Source organism: Falco naumanni, chromosome 3 (assembly GCF_017639655.2).
Source record: "Falco naumanni isolate bFalNau1 chromosome 3, bFalNau1.pat, whole genome shotgun sequence".
Classification (NCBI taxonomy): domain Eukaryota; kingdom Metazoa; phylum Chordata; class Aves; order Falconiformes; family Falconidae; genus Falco; species Falco naumanni.
In genome coordinates this window covers 51,192,330-51,212,896 of record NC_054056.1, presented here as the reverse complement: position 1 = coordinate 51,212,896, position 20,567 = coordinate 51,192,330, and the positions used below count along the sequence as shown (strand labels likewise).

General features: G+C 41.1%; 2 protein-coding genes across 2 annotated transcripts in view; both read left to right on the top strand.

Moving 5' to 3' along the window:
- PARD6G (par-6 family cell polarity regulator gamma) overlaps nucleotides 1-8,573 on the top strand; it is a 68,065-nt gene extending 59,492 nt beyond the window's left edge. The window contains exon 3 of the mRNA XM_040588621.1: nucleotides 5,821-8,573. Coding sequence (XP_040444555.1) covers nucleotides 5,821-6,680 — 860 coding nt within the window. The 3' untranslated portion in view covers nucleotides 6,681-8,573. The remainder of the gene's footprint in view (nucleotides 1-5,820) is intronic.
- A 1,134-nt stretch (nucleotides 8,574-9,707) lies between these two features.
- On the top strand, nucleotides 9,708-16,770 carry BLOC1S4 (biogenesis of lysosomal organelles complex 1 subunit 4). Its single transcript, XM_040588037.1, has 5 exons — nucleotides 9,708-9,953; nucleotides 10,441-10,512; nucleotides 11,489-11,590; nucleotides 12,308-12,442; nucleotides 15,809-16,770. The coding sequence occupies exons 1-5, from the start codon at nucleotides 9,729-9,731 to the stop codon at nucleotides 15,905-15,907; spliced, it is 633 nt and encodes a 210-aa protein (XP_040443971.1). The 5' UTR covers nucleotides 9,708-9,728; the 3' UTR covers nucleotides 15,908-16,770.
- The last annotated feature ends 3,797 nt before the right edge of the window (nucleotides 16,771-20,567 follow it).

Below are 20,567 nucleotides of genomic sequence, written 5' to 3'. Positions count from 1 at the left end.
TGGATTTTTTTAATATTCCTGCAACACAGAGAATGCAATGTTGGCATTCAGATAACCTTATTTTTCTGACCCATTAAATAGTTCTTGATGAGTGATATTGGCGCTGGACGTCCCCCCAGGCCATAGTTCACTTCAGATCTGTTTCCTCTTAAATCCTTGTGCATGTGGTCAGCCTTCCAGGTCACAAATGAGAGACTGCCAGCTTGCTTGTTGTCTGGTTGCTTTCACAAATGCTTCACAAATTCTGAGAAAATAAACACTGAATGCAACTTGTGTCAAACACAGACACTGTTTTGTAGCTGGGACAGAGAAAGGTAGAAGGGTTAAACATGACACATTCCCTTGAAATGGTTCTATGACTGCTGCTAATTTGAACGCTAGGTAATAGAGATCTGCTGGATGGAGGGGTTACCCTTCACTATTAATGACTCATTGGCCTCCTTCCCAAGCTGCCTGAAGTGCTGCTCTCCCTAGTGGAAGTAATTTTGACTTTGAAGTACTTTCCAGAGCTGTCAACTAATGTTCCACAGTTCCCAGAGGAAATAATAAGCCATGAGTGCATGTACACCGAAAACGTAGAGTCTGAAATGAACTGTTCCTATAGGAGCCTGGCAGTCTGCTTCTCTGTGGAATTCAGCTTGTTTATACAATCTTATCTGGCTAAGCTTTGGTATTTCATCTGGCAGGCAGTTCCTATGAAAAGCAGCTGTCCAAGCAGTGGGAGTGGTGCTCCTGGTGTTTTTTTCAGAAGGTCTATAATTTCTTGTTTCATGTAAATTAAAGAAATACAATACTCTTTTGGCTATAACCAGATGCTCTAAGCAGTTTTCTTTCCATTATAAATAGCCCTTTAAGTGTGCTCTGCTGTTATGTACTGAATGACTTTATGATAGGATTCACAATGCCCACCAGGAAGGTACAATGTATTCTGTGAAGTCACAGGCTGACTACAGAATGGTTAGAAGAGTACCTAAAAGATGTTACTGGCTACAACTTTCCAGGTATGTTCTAAAAAATTACATTCTGATAGTAAAATACCCATGCTTGTAAGTAAAAACCTCCTTTAATGGGTTTTACTGTTGCTGGTCAAGTGGAGGTAGTTTCACCAAGTTTTAAAAAGAAAAAAAAAAAAAAATGAAAAAGGAAAAGACAAAACCACCACCACCACTGTTGTCCAGAAAGTGAGCACAGGTATATCTCTGTGTGAAGAGATCTGTAGTATCTCTCTTCTCTAGCAGAAAGGTCCTCGTGGGTAAGTAGGTGGTGGCAACTCATACATTTTTTTTTAAAAAATTAAAAAAATTAAAATTATTAACAAAAAGGATGCAGCCAAAATACTTGAGTTATTACGTAACTCATTGCCAGATAACAAAATGTTTCTTAAAACATACTAGAACCTGAAGCTTTTGGGGAAAAGAGTTGCAATAATATTCAATGCCTTCAGAAGAGTCTGAGGTATTTTTTGTGTAGCTTTGGGTTGTGATTCCAAGTCGGAGAGAACTGGAAAGTTGAGGAGTCCTCCTTCAACTGTGGTAAATGTTGTTCTTCATCTCTTTTTACAGGAACAGTATTTTCAGTAGGAAGCAAATTATGGGCACAAGTAAAGTTCAGATCCACATCTTCCAGAGTTTAGTGGCTATCCTGAATTATCTGTCCAGTTCATAGTACATCTTTGTCTGAAAGTACTACATCTTGTAGATGGAAATGCTCCATGTAATCTGCCCCATTCTAAGAAATGGGGGTCGTATTCACCACCTAGAAGTCTAATTCTCCCTCTGTCACCTGCATGTAACATTTTACTCCAGCCGCATTCAAGACATAGGAGAACATGACAGCCTGTAAAATATGAGGCTTTAAGTACTGTTCAGATGTGCCACTTGATGGCACTTTTCCTGCCAGTATATATGCAGATTTCTGTAGACTTTTTGCTCTGCAAAAGGAGAATTTGATATTGCAGCAAATGAAATAGTGAAAAATGAGCTGTCTGGTTCCATATGGTTTGTACTGGTCTTCACTGAGACCTGGCATCAAACACAGTGCTTTTCATTAGCTGAAGTGGCATTCCTGTTTGGAATCCTATATGGTGAGAAACTCAAAACCTAGCGAGAAGTTGCTGACCTTCATTAGAAGTATATCATTATAAATTATGCAGTGATACAGTTTTCATTTCAGTCTGCTGCATGCCACCTGAGCAGTGTTATTACTGGAAATGGGTAATACACTGCTGCGTGACCACCCCGTAGTTGATAAAAGTGAGTGATGTTGGCAGACTTCTCCCACTTCGCTCATGAGTAAGGAATTTTTTTTTTTCATTGTGCTAGGGATTGATGACTTTCTGCTGCCACAGCAACAGTTGATGTTAAACTTCAGTAGAGATACCTTGCTTTACTCTTGCAGCAAGAGCAGTGGCTCTAAATAGCATCAGGGGGTAGCTGGTTTGTTCTGGTTTTGTTTTTCCTTTGTTTTTATTTAATTTTTTTATTATTCTTTTAAGATGACGTCCCAAGCTAGTGTAACCCCTAGTGAGTGAGTCATCTTGAATAAAAGTGATGTAATAATCCCTGTATTGCCAAGGAACATGTATTCCGTACTTGAACTTTTTCTAGAAAATAAGAGTTAATTGGTATTTTTTCTTAAAAGCTCTTCTAATCAGTTCTCATTTTTCCAACATGTAATAGGCTTCAACAGTTTACCTGTTAAAATTGGGACTTCATCTGTCTTGTATGTGATCCTGTTTAGGGACAGAGTTGGAAACTAATGCCTGACACTGTTTTAAAAACAAAACCTCCAGTCATCAACAGGACATAGACTTTGTTTTTTAACATGCTTCAGCCCTGAAATAATAAATCCAAGAGTGGTCAGTGGTCCAACACTGAAAGTAGTCTGTATCACTTGTAATGTAATCCCTGCTTCTGCCTGGTTCGTGTTTGGAGGAAAAAGATAGCATTTTTGTGGTAAGCTGGGCTTTTTGTTATTAAAGGAGGTGATTGTTTTGAAGCTGCTCAGAGGTTAGGAATGCTGGCAATCATCTGGGGAGACAGGTTAGTGGGCTGAGCGCAGGTGAGGAGGTCACAGGCGCAAAACAACCGCTGCTTTTGTGCCATTACCCTGGTGGGGGTTCAACCAAAAGAAGCTGCTTCAGAAATGACCTCTGTGTGTCAGGAGGACTGTCATACTTCACCTGTAACATTACTGCTTATCTCTCAGACTTGCATGTTGTGAGAATCTGGGTTGTTAATTTAAGGGGGAAGAAAACAGTGTTGTCAGCAAATCTTCCCAGGTGAATTACTTGGTAAAGCTTGTGCAAGTCTGCCTTAAAGTAATTCAGTATTAATGTGCTAACATAGCAAGAGAGGGAGAGAACAGATAACTGGGTGCTTTCAGGGAACAGATGTGTAACTAGGGAATGTGTTCCATTTTGCCTGCAGTGCAATAAACTACACTCACCAACCTTTCCGAGTCTTTAAGGGATGCAGCTTTTCTTCTGAGTGTCTCTTGCAGTACTGACAAGCCAAAGTCTTAAACACACAAACCCATGTATAATTTTAATTGCCGTCTTAAACTGAAATTTTGGGATCAAGGTGGTTTTGGGCTTTAAGATAGAGCACTACTACTGTACAGCATTATGTTTCACGTGAGGAAGAATGTTGATTCTACATATAAATCCCCAAGTTGTTTTCATAGGACTGTTGCAGAAATTTATCAATGAATTGTGAGGGTGAGCAGACTGCAGTGTTCGAGACTGGTGATGAAAGACATCTCTTGTGGACCCATACTTTACAAGGAGAAAATACTTGTTGCCAACCTTTAAAATCATCCATCAAAACTTAAAAGTCTAGCTTAATGTAGATGGTGATCCTGTTGATGAAAGAAAAGGAATACCTGGCTTTGGCTGCCACAGGTGGTTTGTGCATTCAAAAGAGCAGGCGCTGTGCTGCCTCTGCTCACCAGGTAGACCTGAGGAGGTGCCATCTTCACACAGTCACGATCTTGGCTGTGAATATGCTTCAAGGAACCAGTTGGGAGTTTGTGTTTGGCTGATTTTAAGTATTTCCAGTCCTGTGCCTCACCAGTCTAAATAACACAGTAGGACCTGTGCAGTTGGTATGGCCCTGAACAGCCTGGGAGAAGAGAGAAGAGGCGAGTATGAAGTTAAACATGGCAAACTCGTCCAAGAAGTATCTTTATTTCACAGAAGCTTTTCCTTCCAGATGACCTTCTAGATGCCTTGTGGTGCCCTCAAGTGTTAGTATAACCAATCTAAATAAGTTCTAGGAGAATGCAGGAATAGTCTTTTTGAAGTCTTCTAATAATTTTTTTTTATCCACCCCCCCCCACACACACACACCCCTCCCCTTACCCCCAGCCTACAGGACTGTGTAGAATCACAGAATAATTATCTGGAGGCCAGCTAATCCAACACTCTGCTTCAAGCAGGCTAAGTTAGATCAGGTTGCTGCGTAGCACTTTTAGTCTCCTTTGAGTTGTGTAACTTAATGTTACTTAATTGAAGTCTGTCAATAATACGTCTTGAAAGCTGACTTGAAAATGAGACCTTTCAAGAAATAAAAATTTAATTACAAGTTTGGTTTTACTAATGCTTCCCCCCCGCCCCCCCCCAGCCTTTATCAGGTAGAGGTATTGTTTGTCTTTCTCAAATGTTACTATGCAAGGTTAATTTGTTGGAGATAAAATTTTCTTAGTGTTAGTTCTGTAATTGTACTTCTGTATTTTACTGTAGAATAAACTGAAAGTCTGTTAGTTTATCAGAAAAGCGTTAACATGCTTAAACTCCCGATGAAGTAATTTTCCAGCTAGTGCATGCTTCATGTTTAAAATATGCACAGTATTTTTAATGTGAAATGCAGTGATGCATTTTGTACACCAACAACTTCATGACGAAGTATTTTTTTTGCAAAGCACAGTATGAGCTTCTTATGTGGAATAACTTGCCATGTTACTTGGCTGATTTAAAGTTGATCACTTTGCACATGCCCTTGAGACACCACTACAGAGACTGACATATTTAAACAATTCCTTAAACAGCAGACCCTGGAAAGGCTGCTTTCCGGTCAGTCTTCCCCTCAAGGTCAGGAGTGCGTGCGTAAGTCCGTATCTGTTCTGTGTTCTTTAGTATATGGACTAGGCAGCAGAGCTGCTTCTTTTTCTCTGCTTCTCTTTCAACTGGTCCACTTGCTTACACAGAACTTTATTGGTAGTTGGCACTTTAAACACTTTTTACTGCTGTCAGATTCAGCTGATACTAAGTAAAATATTCCAGAGAGAAAATGCTGTACTGAGAGATGCTATGAACATAAATCCCTTACTAAAAAAGGCTAGGCTAAAACCACATATCCAACTACTCTCTCACACTGTGCTTTCATGTTTGTACCTATTAGGTGGTGTATTGAATATTTAAATACTCCCTGATTCAGACTTTTAGGTTAGGAATGTGTATACATTCCTTGCCCACTTAAGATGTACGTGTAAAATCACAGTCCAACTCTGAAAACATGGTCTCACATCTGAGACAGTGTATCAGGCCTGCAGCTGCAAGTAATTACATTCTGCACAGCTGACAACAGGAGTTGAGCATAAGAAGTCTTTTTCCCTCAAAATACGGAAGAAATATGGATAGTCATTGAAAACAACTCATTCTGAATGTTGTGCTGATAGACATGAAATAAAAATTAGAGTAAGTGGAAAAAATAATTTGACTATTAAGAGTGTGGCTTCACTGAACTAGATTTAAGAAGATGATGCCCCATTGATTGAATTATTCTCTGTTTGATTGATACATTGGTACAATTTCTCTTTCAGATGAAGTGGACTACAGTAATTTTGGGACCAACACACTATCGAGAAAGAAGAAGGCTCTGGTGACACTCCGCAATGACAACCTCCGCCGACGTCCTCACATTAATATTAGTATGCCTCATGATTTTAGACCAGTGTCTTCCATAATTGATGTGGACATTCTTCCGGAAACACACAGGAGAGTGAGGCTGTATCGACATGGGTGTGAGAAACCCTTAGGATTTTACATTCGCGATGGCACCAGTGTAAGGGTTACTCCTCATGGACTAGAAAAAGTACCTGGTATCTTTATCTCTCGTATGGTTCCTGGAGGCTTAGCAGAGAGCACGGGCTTGCTGGCTGTGAATGATGAAGTCCTGGAAGTTAATGGCATTGAAGTAGCAGGAAAGACTCTCGACCAAGTCACAGACATGATGATTGCCAACAGCCATAATCTTATTATCACGGTCAAGCCAGCAAACCAGAGGAACAATATTATTCGAAGTAGTAGGATGTCTGGTAGCTCAGGCCAGTCTACAGACAGCACTGCGAGTCACCACAGCTTGCCTACATCCCACATGCTGCAGAACTTCCACCCTGATGAAATGGAGAGTGATGAAGAGGCTGACATTGTCATCGAGGGTGGTCTGGAGCCACAGCACATTCCTAAATTGCACAGCCTTACTTCCAGTAGCCTCTCTCGAATCAATGGCAGCAGCCTTAGCCACAGACTTCAAAGGGACCTGGTGCTCAACAACAACTCTGGTCGAGAAAGCAATGGCAACATTCACAAATTACTCAGTTCCTTAAAAACTGATCCCCGACACAGTCTGGTTATCCCCAGAGGAGGTATTGAGGAGGATGGAACAGTCATTACACTTTAGTATCAATTCCTGCAACTCTCCTTTCAGTCTTAAGTGCCAATTGGGACAATTGACCTGCAACGTGTTATGCACAAAGCAGAGAGCTGATATTCCCATAGACCTCATGGGTGCAGAAGATTGTTGCTTTCTAGGAAACGTGGCATCTGGAGTTAGGCATAAAACTGTCACGCACTGCAACATCTGTCAGGAGAAAGTCAGAGTGTTAAACCTGGTTTATTTCCCAGCCCTTGAGTGAGAACACAAATTTATTCTAGTTGGTATAAATCTAAGCAGTCTTATAGGCTACCAGAGGCAGTGCTACATACTTGGGTTTGAATGCATGGGTGGATGTATTTATACATGCATGTATATGAATTAGATTTTAATAGCAACAGACATGTCTATCTTAAGTGGAATCTGGTTTTCTTCTAACAACCGGTTTAAAGAGAATAGCAATCCAATCTTACACCATTACATACAGACCTTCCACTAACTTGTTTACACCATATTTGCAACCTTATGTCTAATCCAGACAAGCTCTATAAAACTAGTGGCTTCCTACTGCGGTGGTAACAACGTTAGGGAGATACTGCAAATATATTTTCCAAATGAAACTCTATATACAAGTGTTTTTAAAAGCCTAAGGGGGTGGTGTGGGAGGATGTTGCTCTTATTGCTGTGAGATCAGCGCCAGCTGCTGGTCAGAGGCAGGCCTGCCTGCAGCACAGGGAAACCTGACAAGGGCTTAAAACTCGGTTCAGCACCATTATGTGTAAATGTATTTTTTTTTTCCCGATATTTATTAGATAATACACATGGTTCACGTGAATTTGAGATGCAAGCGAGGAGGCAGAAAAAGCAGAGGAGTGTGCTAGGACTGTCCCTTTCACCTCAGAGCTGACCCAAGTCCTTGCTGTAACTTTGGGGCGATCTAAATCCACAAGGTCTTCCCTTGCAAAAGCTTGGCTGATTGCTATACAGAGGAGGGATGCTGACTGACTGACAAACCTAACTTAGAACAGCTCTGTTATTTTTGGACTCTTCCAGTAATAAAGCTTAATGTCTGCACAGGATTTCTAAGAACTTAAAATATACTGGACGTTTGCGATGGTCAGGCATCTTTACTGGATGGTGGCTAGTGAGTAGATAATAGTCTGCTTCTGAAAATGCCACAAATTTATGGAAGTGGTCTAATCTAAAATATTTTGTTATATCGTGATCAGTGTAAGGAACAAAATATGAATGTTTTACAGTGTATTTTTCTACTTTTAGCTTGTGTCATTTGCTTTTTGTTTTTAACTTTGTAGTACATTAAAGCTTTTTTATATGGTGGAATAGACATTTCTTAAATATTGTATAAGTATGAAAATTCAGAAGCCTTTGAAAAAATTACATTCCATTTTGGAATCGGCAATGGCTGGACAAAGGATGTGCAGACTAATTCATTGTCGCTAATTTAGAATACCTGTGGAACAACCAGTCTTTCGCTCATTGTTAAATATGTTTGGGACATTGAACTTAGTTTATTTCTTTTAGATTTGCTTTAGAAGTTTATTTTAAAGTTCTTTCACTTACTCTTAATTAAACCTCTTCTAGGTATCACAGCAGTTATAGAGCTGTACTTATTTTTCCCTGCACAGTAAGGATAGAACATTGATCCTGTTCATCTTAAAACTGTGTTTGTACTTTACCAAAGGTTTTCTTTTTTTAAAAAAAATCTGATTATTGGTGCAGTAAACAAAATTAATAGCTAAATGTGCTTCAGTCAATCAGACAGTCGTATCAGAAAAATTTTGTTATATCTAAATAAGACTAATTTTACGAATAAGTGGATTTGTCAGGCTGAAGTTACTCATTTTACCTATTTAATGGATGAAAATGTGACCCATCTGCAATAAAACGTGCACTGTCTTACTTCTATGTTATATCCTTTCCCCTGCGTTCAAGCACATCTCTCTGTGGAAGTATCCCCCTTCCCTGTGGAAACAAAACAGTTGGGTTTTGATGACTCTTTAAATACGTAACCGTTTCAGTAATATTTCCCTCTGTACCAGCACAAACTTTTGACTCCTCCAGTGGCTAGCACCGCCAAGTTTCTTTCCATGATGTTTCCTTCCCAGTACCCCTTTTGCTAAGGGAACCCCTGGGAACCAAGTAGTTGGCCACGCTCCTGGTAGCACGGCTTGCTTTTGGGGTGGTTCTGGCTCCTCGGGAGCACCCGTGCGTGTCACCCCGGCTTTGCGGGGGCTGCTCGGTGGCGATGCCACTTCCCATGAATTCAGCCCAGGAGGCAGGAAACGTGAGTGGCGATGCACACATCAGCCTCGAAGTGCTGTACCAAGAGCCGCATTGCACGCTGAGAATAGCGAAGCGCTGATGCATAAGCGTTATTAAAGGCTTGCAAACATTTTGTGCCTCATTTGCGTCAACTAGGGGAAAAAAGCTGCTATCCGTGCATGCACCGTACACTAGGCTGCTGGAGCCGAGCTCCCTTCCCAATCCAGCCGTTACGGGCAGACCCCCGGTGTGGAAGCGGGACGGGGCCGTTGAGGTTCTGCGCATGGCGCTGCCTTCGGGGACGAGACCCACCGGCGGCGCGGGCGGCCGAGGCAGCGCGGGGGCGGCCGCCCAGTCACCGGGCAGATCGCCCCGCCGTGCGCTTCCGGCCGGGGAGCCGCGCTCCTGCGCCTGGCTGGGGGGGGCAGCTGGGAGGCGGCAGCCCGGCCTCCCGCCCGGGGCCGGTGAGAGGCGGCGGCTCCTACCGGGCCTGCGGAGCCCCGGGCACGAACGGCTGGGCGTCAGGGCGGCCCCGCCGCGCCCCCGCGCTCGTGCCCGCTCCCAGGCACGGGGCGAAAGGCCCGAGGGGGCCGCACCGCCCCCTGCACCGCCCCCTGCACCGCCCCCTGCACCGCCCCCTGCACCGCCCCCTGCACCGCCCCCTGCACCGCCCCCTGCACCGCCCCCTGCACCGCCTGTCGGGAGCGCGCCTGCGCCGGCCCCGCCCCCTCACGTGAGCGGCGGCGGCCCCGCCTGCGGCGCTGAGGGAAGGCCGGGACGGGCGGCGGTAGCATGGCGGCTGCCGCGGGGCCGGGACCGGGGCCGGGAGAGGGGGCTGGGGCCGACCCGCCGGGCGCCTGCCCCGGCGCGGACAGCGGGAACGTCTCCCAGAGCCACAGCAGCGCTTCCGGCCTGGGGGAGCCGGAGGACGAGGATGCCTTGGAGGCGTCGCTGAGCGCCACAGCCGCCGCCTACTCCGCGTACCTGCTCGCTGACCGCAGCCTCTTCAGCGAGCAGGTGAGGGGCCGCGCTGCGCCGGGCCGCCTCGGGGGAGCGGGTGGGGGCCTCCGCCCGGGCCCTGGCGCCCGAGCTCCCCGGGGAGCGGCAGCGGCGGCGGGCCCTGCCCCGCGGGCGGCCCGGGCAAGCGTCGCCGGCATCGCGCAGAGCGAGGCCGCCCGGCCGCTGCGGGGGGGGGGCTGCCGCTGCGGGGGGGGGGCTGCCGCTGCGGGGGGGGGGCTGCCGCTGCGGGGGGGGGCTGCCGCTGCGGGGGGGGGCTGCCGCTGCGGGAGGGGGCTGCCGCTGCGGGGGGGGGGCTGCTGCTGCGGGCGGCCCGCGCCGTGTGCGGGCCGGGTGTCCGGTCACTTGCGCTTGGCGGGGGCGGGGGGGCGGCCGGAGCGTGTGAAGCTGCGCCCGGTCTGGCTAACGTCTGCGCTCGGGGGGTTTCTCTGGGAGGATCTGGGGGCCTTGTGTTTTCAGGTACCTGTAAAGGGCATCTGTTTTGCAGATAGAAAGCTTAAACAAGAGTTTAGAAGATTTGCTGACCAGGGTGGATGAATTCGTGGGAATGCTGGACATGGTACGTGTAACTTGCATGTAGCTGTGTTTTTGAAGTCAGAATAGAGTGTAATGTGTGCTTGGGTCTTCAAATGAGACAGAGACGGGAAGTAGCCTTTAGTCAGGGCAGGTTCCAGTATGAAAACGCGTTTGAAAATTAGGTACTTCGTTTTAATAATTACATAATTCATGGATGAAAACTACCAAACTTTCATGTCAGAGCAAAATATGCCCACGTAGCTACTATATGACTGTGCATTTACATAATTATATTTGTCCATGTGCATATATGGAATCTCATTTTGAATGGCACAGCGACAGATATTTAAAAGAACAATATTGTTCTTCTCTAAAATACCTAAAGACATCCTCTGTGGGTTTTGTAATCAAAGTAGCTGATCAGAGTTGCCAGACCTCCAAAGCTGGGTTTGTCTTTAGGGGACTCTTCAGAAAGGCAGCTTTGTTTCCGCTTTCGCGTGGGGGGAGATGAGATCTGAATGGGAAGGTCCTATAAGCTGACACCAGTATACTGGCTGTCTTTTAAAGCGTAGCACATGTGTGACTGCGCTACTCTTAAGGGGAACTTTACCAAGTTTATCTTTTTTTTTATTTATACTAACAAAAGAAGTTTTTGTGGCCTGACTTTTTAAGCAAAGTTGAAGTGTACAGGGAGTAAAATTTAAGTCAAAGTTTTATTTTAATATGTTTGATTCTTTAGTATGTCTGGGGACGTGTTCTATCGCTTAATTCTGATAGCAGCCTATTTTTAATATAAAGGTAAATATTTGCCTATGCAAAATAAATTTTCTTCAAAGTCACTAAACTGCAAAGCAGCAAGCTTATTAGTTTTAATCTAGTATTTTTATCCTAATACTAATTGGTATTTTTAAGCTATAGGGTTTAATCTATTAATTGGAGCACAGTTGTACTTTAGTTTTCATTCTGGAAATGGTTTATTCATTATTTTTTTATTATTATTTCTTTGAATCATCTTTTAGATTCGAAGTGATTCCTCTCAAGTTGTCAATGAAAGTATACCTCAAATTTACACAAAAGCTACAGAAATGAGACACATATACAGGAGGATTGACAAACTAGAGGTATGTATTTGGTATCTTCTACATGTATTCTGTTTCTTAACAGGGAGGAAGAATCAATTATATGCTGTAAGTGTGTGTGTGTGTACATGTACATGGAGTGGGCTCAGATCAGTTTTGCTCTCTGCATCCAATCTGGGTTCCGTACTTCAGGCTTAATAAAGAGAACACAATTCATTAAGAATTTCTGGAGACTGTGGGTGTTCTAAAACAAAATGCCTTTTTAAAAAAAAAATATTATTTTTTCCATGTACTGCTTGAAGCAAGGTGGTGGTCTTTTCTCAGAAAGCAGTAGTAGCACTTTTTTTTTTTTGATAGTACCTTTCAAAGTTACTGTCTTGTGAGCTATTTGGAGACTAGTAGAATGAGAGGTCTGTTGATCCCTGGTAAAGCTTCAAAATGATTTACGTCCTTGGTCCTGCTCTTAGTAGAAAGGCAGACAGAAGTCTAGATTCTAAGAAGTCTTAATAGTTATTTAAAAGGCAAACGGGAAGAGGAATATTGGTTGTTTTATTAGGTTTAACCTGTTTTTGCAGTCTTTTAAAAGTATCTCAAGTAATTTTTAGCAGTAAAATGGATTTGTAGGTAGGAGGGAAATAGAGCATGAAGTTTTTGACTCCTCGTTTAGGTAATGCAGCTTTCACCACTGTTGTGCAATACACAATCCTGTTTAAATTTGTTAATGAAAAGGCTGGATTTCTTTTGGGGTTTTTGTGTTAGGCTTTTGTGAAGATGATTGGGAATTGCGTAGCTGGACTGGAAGAACGGGTCGTAAAGGCAGAAACAGATCTTGGAGCTTTTCCAAGCACATTCAAGAAAATCTTGCACACAATCAGCATACCATCCTTGCTTAATGTAAGTAAACTTTTGTTATCATGTGACCAGCTGAGTTGCTCTCCTTACCAGACTAGATGATTAAAATAATAGTAAGTCTGTTACGCATATATCTGAATTTAACTGTAGAACAGTTTTATAATTTATTAGGATTTTTGCAAAGTTCTCAGGCTTAATAAAAAAACTACCAAACCCCAAACTTAGAAATCACAAATTCTTGTAAGAATTTGTGAACTTTCCAAAATAAAGCTGAATACACAAAGAAGGGAATGTGAGGGGCGCAGACAAGCACATAATGCACAAATCTTTATATTAAAGTACCCCAATCTGTGGTATGAAAGCAAGTAAGAAGAACCTGTGCACGCAACACTGTTAAAGGGTCATACTGCATTGATAATATCACTGCAAAAATGTTACCAAAAAAAGGAAATTAAAGCTACACTGCATAATATTTGTAAAATGAAGGCTGTATTTATACTTAGTCCACACAGTTCAGTAATCATGTAATCACCTTGTTAAACTTTCTAAGGATGCAGTTTTCTCTTGTCATGTAACTACATATGGACTGTTTCTCTACAGAAGACTTGAAATGCTCTCTGAATGTTTCACAGAGATGCCTTACCTAACCTTAAACTAGCACTATGCCCTAGTTTTAAAATAAACTTCTGGTTTAAAAAAAAATAAAAAAAAAATCTTCTGAACACCTGATGCTTCTTGGCATCACCTGCCAGTACACTGTTTATAAGTATTCCTCCTTGTGTCTTGTCAGCTACCAGATTCTCTTCCTATATCCATCCTATACTAACTCAGGTTTCTGTGAGAATGCTGAAATAAAGTAGGTTTGCAGAGGGAGAGAGGAAGATGGTTGTGGCTATTTGCAGTATTTGTGTTCCCATGTATTGCAAGCATGTGTGGCAGCAGAGGAAAAATAAGTATAAAAAGAATATGTATTGACCTGTCAAGAGTCAGTTCAGGAAACTTGTTGTTCACTGCTATTTTCTGTGCAGTCATTAAGTTAGTTAACACTTCATTCCTTCATTTTCTTTGGTGTTTAGGTTTAGAGTGATGTCACTATTAAAAAAAAACAAAAACAAAACAAACCACCTAAACACAAAGTTCCTGTTTGTGGACTGCTTAGAGATACAAAGAACTGCAGCAGTTGCCTTGAAGAATATTCAACATTATTTTCCTTTTTTTTTTTTCTGAAAACGGTTGTTAACCATGGAATTATAATCTTCAATTGATAAGTTTGAAAGTTCGAAGAAAGTGCTTTAGTGTCACATGGGAATACCTTGTCAGCTTAGCGATTTTTCCACAGCTAATAAGGTGGAAAGTCTCTGAAAGTGTCAGCAGGCTGAACCTGGCATGTCCAGTGGCTTCTTGGTGTGAGTATGGATGGCAAGAAAATCAACACTCAGAACTTACTGGAATTAATCAATTAACTAAAAGGCAGGTCACTGTTCTGCAGTGGCACTGAGTGTTGCATAGTAAAATATCTGTTTTCACTAGTAAGCACAGGCATGTCTGAATGAGAATGCCTGTAGAGATTTCTCCTCACACCTGACATTTAACTAGCTCACTCAATGGATCAATGCTTTGGCAAAGAAGGCTAATCTGATGTTATGATTTTCACTGTAAGTGTAGTTCATGTTTTCCTGCTACAATTTTAATTTAGTCATCTCTCCTCACTCTCTTCCCATTTAAATGTATCTGTTTCCTTACACAAAGGATATATTTTGTATTTCTCAAGCTGTGTATTTGTAATCTCACTTTTAGATTTTGCCCCAAGTTCTTCCTTTGTGAGTACCAGGCAGTGTAAAGTAAAGTATTGTAAAACTTCTAATACCACTAAGGATGTAGACTCTCTCAAGAGGTAAAAATGTCTGCTAAGCAGCTGCAAAAATAACTAATCATAAATGTGTATTTAGGCAGCTGTAGGTACTGTGCCTGCCTATGAATTTCCTCACTGGATTGAAATTATCCCCTTCTTGCACTTGTGCAAATACAGCACCTCTTAAATCAGTGTCATGACTTGCAGAATACCTGTGACCTTAGTTTCCCTGGCTTGCCAGGTGGTTGCTCATAGAGCAGTACAAGATAGGAAATAATTTTTAAAAACAGAACTTTGATTTAAAGATCATTTTTACATTTGGCAAAATTTCTGGTGTAGAGAACATTGATAGTATCCACTATTTATAGATCCTATCTTTGTTTATATATTTTTTTATTTTGTTACAAGTTGAATGGCAAAACATTTCAGAGAAATTAATGATATTATGAAGTTAAAGACAAAATATAATTTAAATGTCAGACATCAGCAATTTTGTGTATAACATGAGAATACATACTTAGTTCATACGGAGTACAAGTATACACCTTAACTGAATATTGGAAAAATTCTACTTAGCTGTTTTAATTAAATCCTCATTTTGGTACTATAAAGAATTCCAAACTCAAAAGTATACTAATGATATTTGGTGTGCTTTTAACTTTATTATTGTTGGAGACTCTAATTGTCTCATCCCAGACAGGCAAAAAATTACCTGAAGAACTCTGCAGACAAACTGACTGAGAGCTCTGCAACACAGTTCATCAAAATCTTGTTATGAGTCCAAAAGAATTTTTAATGAGTGAAGTCTTTATTTCAAGCCTTCTGTTTAAGACCTTATAGTGAAAACATACACTGGATCTGCAGCAGTGCAGCGTTGTTTACATGCAGGAAGGCTGACAAGATAGTAGTGCTCCTTGCTGTTGTCTCTTTAAATGAACCATTTGGTATAGTGAAACAATGTACAGCGAATATTTAAAAGAAGTGTGTACACTTTTCCTGAAAGACAGTGTAACAGCTCTTTTGCAGTCCACTACCGTATTATTTTTAATGCTATGTCATAGTACATATATTCAAACATACTTGAAACGCAGCAGGAGCAGCAATCTTCGTGAAGGAAATACTAGGTGTGTTTCTGTCTGAAGACTTTTTTAGCTAAGCAAATGAGAATACAGGCTAGGATTAACTCAGGGGAAGTGGCTGAGGAGAGCTCGAAGGCTGGAGCAGGAAAGGTAAAGGTATATGGCTTTGGAAGGATGAAGGTTACAATGACTATACAATCAGCTAGAAAAGATTACCCGTGTGGCTTCTGCAAAGCTGGCCTATCATGCGCTTCCTGGGACTGAGTCTGTTCAGGTGATAGAACTGCAAAGGTTAAAGGCTGCTTTTCCTCACTAGTGTTACGAGTATGTCAGACCCATCGGAGCTACAATTTAAAATTTAAAATAAAAAAGATACACCTTTAAAACTTTTCTTGGTTTGCATTTTAGCTCTGTAGGCTTTGTTGTTTAAAATTTCCTTTTTTAAGAAGATGAAAAATAAACTTATCTAATTTGCAGAAATCCTCTTCCTCACGACAACAACAGACCCTTTATGAACCTCCAGTCCTCTTCAAGACTGAAGACTATTTTCCATGTCTTAACGAAGCACCTTATTGATGACTTTTGCTTTGGGATTGTTACGAAGCAGCCAGAATAGAAACAGCCAAGTGAACAAAAGAAATGCTAACCTCAAAACGGCTGCATTTCTGAACGTTACTGATGGCATATTGCCATTCTGATTCTCATTGCCTTCCTTCAGGCAGTATTTTCAGGTAATCTTTATTTGTGTATGTTGTTTCAAAGGTCTTCCTAAAACACAGTATAAATTTTTAGATTATATTGGGAAAGGAACTTAAGAGTACTTCTGCATTAGATTATTATTATTTTTTTTTTACATAGGGAAATAATAGGAAATGTACTTCTATGTGTTAAAAGATTTATATATAAATATCTGTGCTGCTGCAAGTGTAAATAGCTATACCACAAGGATGTGTTTATTTTGTTTTTTTCCTAATGTACTGATTGAGATGAAAGAAACTATGCATAAAATAATCTACTCCAATTTCTGGAACCTGGTCCCTGCAGTTTGCAGAGAAATGCACTGTGTTGGGATGTACAAGTTGCAAGGGGAGGACTTGGAAGATGAGCAAGGAATCAAGGGCATGGCTTGATGCACATGGTCTAGTCCCAGTTCACAAAGCAAACTTCCTGCCCCCACTGATGGTCATCAGGTCACAGTGACCCGAGCGTTGTCTTGTTTCATGTGTAACCAGGTGGACATTTTTATATATATGTATATATAATGTGGCATCAAAAATAAAAAATGTCTCAGTTGAAGCAGGGATGTCCCTGGATCGGGTGCCTGACCAGACTTTCTGCTTTTCCCTCACAACCCTCCATGTGGTTCATATGGTTACTGGGACTCCCTGCGCTGATTGCAGCGTGTGTATATTATCAATAAACTAATAATAGCTATTTAACCCCTGTTGTGGCCTTGTGTTTCATCTGACAGTACTGAACTGCACCGTTGTTTCAGAGATCCTTTCTGCGTACAGCCTCATATAATACCTAGCAGGTGTTACTCATAAATTGTATTCATCAGCAGTTTGCTGCTGCTGTTTTGCTGTCAATACAATTCACTAGAAATATCCAAAATTCAAATTCCAGAGGAATAAGGAGTGCATTAGGGAAACAACGTGCCTGATGATTTTGTGTTGCAAGCACAGAAAAAGGTATGCAGTTCTAGAGCAAGGATTATATATTAATAGATAAAAATTTTGAAAATCATACGGCCTTGTCTCCAAACAGCAGCAGGGACCAGGTTCTAAACAGTGTCTGAAGCAACATTTAGTAAAATTTAAAATAAGGGTTGTGAAATCCAGATGAGTAGGCTTCAAAAGCAGCTAATTTAAAACTGACAGGAATTTTAACATAGTCTAGAAGTATAATTACATGTAAACATGCAGAAAGGAACACATTTGACTTTGAAGAAGGGCTCTCCACCATCACCTCCCATACGCTTTGTTTTCATAAATATTTCACTATTTAGGCTTCCCACTGCAGCAATGGTTGCATTTCCAAAAGGCGTGGTACCTTTCAGTTTATGCATAAATAATCTTTGAAGGATATAATTCAGTGAAATCTAATGAAGTGACATTCTTGAGCTTGGTATGTGATACTAGGCTACAGCCAAATACTCTTGAACACACTAATACTGACATTACAACAAGTTTTAAAGTAGCTTTAGAACAATTTTCTAATTAAATGAGTCAACTGTTCAAATGGTAGCTGTGCCCTCTGCTGAATGGAGCTCAAATGCCCTTGCTTTTAAGCAGATGATATAATTTAAAATGTTAAAATAATAAGGACCTCAGCAAGCTTTTACAACAGAATATTTTTCGCACAATATTGTTCATAATAATAGGAGAAAAAAATCACATGTTCTCAAGTGGGCATTTAGAACAGTTGTATGGAAAAATAATATATGGATATATCTTCAAAGCATACCACAATCAGAAATCATGCAGTTCCTATAGCTAGTAGAGTTCTATGTTGGAAATGCTCCAGAATATTTTTATTACTGAAAATAATGGACAGTACATGCAGGATTTAATACGGAAATACTGTAAAAGTACAGACAAATAAATAGTGGCTTTTCGTGTACATGATAGAGAACAAGGTCACAGTTCATCTGTGAAGGTTACTCTAGAAGAGTCATTAAGGCATTCTCATGATACTGACAAGATCCATGCATACACTCTGCTGTTGGATTTGTACTCCTGTGGTTGTCTCCTTCTTCATGGTCAGTCTCACCAAGCAAGAATAACATAAAAAATACCTTCCAAGTGTTCACACTCAGTAAAGAAAATCCTAGAATATTCCTTCATTCTGTCTGCTGTTACCTTGTATTAGCGTAAACCCAGTAATAACTATATTATGAATTAGGGTCAATATTTACTATTTTTGCCAGCTGCAAATTATATCTCAAAATCCACTGATACCAATATTCATGCACTCAGAAAGCTGTACTTGTGTCTTTCTCTGTACAATGTTTATCTTTCTCCTCTTGCTTGAGGTTTGAAGATACAAAGCCAGGAACAGTGGTGCTACTGTACCTGGGTTTGAACAAAGAGCTCTGCGGGTAGGACTGATGTAAAGCCAGAAACAATGTTTAACGGGCTGAGCTGCTAAAGGTTGCTCATAATTGAGTGTATGAAATCAGCTAACAGTTAATATCAAGAGTCTACACACACGTCTTACTTTTCTTTGATGACATGAAGCAAAAAATACAAAGTTATCCTAGCAGAGATAATGGTAGAAGTTTTTATATTATAATTAGGTTCATTTTAAGCAGGTGCCTAATAGAAACTAATACTGCGGCTACCTTAAGATACACCTGTTTACTGTAAGATGTAGGTATAGATGTAATAAAAGCTCATTTTTCATAGCTTCAGGACAAAAATCAATGTAATCTGTGATAAACTATGCTTGAAATAGGCACATAAAGATTGATATTTGTATTACATTATTTTTGGACCTACACATTTTGTTCCACTTTTGAGGAATGCTACTGCAGGTGTTATAAAGCCCTAAGAAAATATAGAAGGATGCACATTACTGACATGAAAAGAAACAGATTTGATGATTTATCTGACATGAAAGTTTTAAAGATTTAAAGATGAACTGGATTACGTTGACATTATCAAAACCCATAGCAGTTCATTACTTCTGCTGACAATAACCTTCAAAGTTAAGTAGTTTCACCTGCAATTCCTATGAAATCGGTAGCAAGCTCAATTTGGATTCTGTCCTGCACAGGAACTGTTTCCAAATACTAAGATCTTGAGATGTAGAGAGTGATTCTGAGTGAAACACCTTTCAGAATGAGAAAGAAGATGAGATATCTGCATCTATGAAGAGAACTTTACATTTGAAAACGATAAATATTTTAAGGTTCCCTTACCACACACAAAAAACCCCAAACACCACCACCCCACCCCCAGATTTTTAAGTGATGACACTTTTAAACTCCCTCAATTTTTGTAGAAAAAAATTCTAGTCTTGGACCAGCTAGCAGGTAAATCCCATATGCCCAGACAGACGCCCTGGCTTGAAAAGCCAAAATCGCTGTCAGGTTTAGCTATGGTCAAAGAGGACCATCATGGGGGTTGGTGATCTCTCTAGTCACGGCAGCTAAGTCCATCAGGAATGAGAAGTCTCCCGACTGCTGGGGTTCAAGCCTTGTAGGAGCTGGGTTGCTGTGGCAGGCTGTGCTGCAATGGCAGAGTAGAGGCTTTGTCCACTCCGCCGCTTTTGTTGATTCTACTTGAAGCCGGTGGGTGGTAGTACAGCCTAAAGGTGGTAGGGCAGGCTCCAGCTCCAGCTGACCTCGGAGATCTATGGAATTTTCTTTACCTTCTTGCTTGAGGTTATCTACTCACAGACTTTTCATGCCGGTCATTTTTAGGCTTTTGCAAAACAGTGTGAGCAATATACAAATTATCCATGATGATCCATTTCTTAAAAGCGCTAAGTAGCAAGCACAGCAGAAAAAAGGGGAACATGCTGCTCATGGGCACCGCAGAGCAGGGCCGGGGAGGCAGAATGCAGTCTCGGAGTCACATAGGATGCAGATACATGGTTCGAAAAAGAAAAATTGAAGTAAGGCCCTTGGAATTATACCAGACAACAGGATAAGATAGGAAAACCAAAGTACACTGTCTAAAACCGCAGGAGAGACTCAAAACATCAATTTTTGTCAACTTTAATATTGGTTGTACATTATTTAATGGACTATTAGTTTAAGTAGTAGAAAAAGAGACATTAAAATTCCATAAATAGTCATAAACTGTGATGTTTTCAGTCAAATGTGGTATTTATACAGGATGTTGAATAGCCTTAAAATAATACATATTGAAAATACGGATATATAAATGAGCTGACAGAGCTAAGAAAATGAACTGGATGTTAGCAAGGATTCTGTTAGAGGGCTCTGAGTGAAAAGACAAAGGGACAGAATTCACAGAGGGAAAAGAAACCACAAACACCTGCTGAGCGTCAATGAAGAAAGAAGAGTTTCCAATTTGATTTATCATCTCCCACTGTGCAGAAACTGTGGGTTTCTTGAGAATAGCTTGGTGCCTACATTATTTAAAAATAAATTAATTGCCATCTGTTTCCTACAGGTGACATTGTCAGGATTTTCTTTACAACCAAGTGGTCTAGAAAGCAACCTTTAAAAACAAAAAAACAGTAGCTGAAATTCCTGCAATCCTAG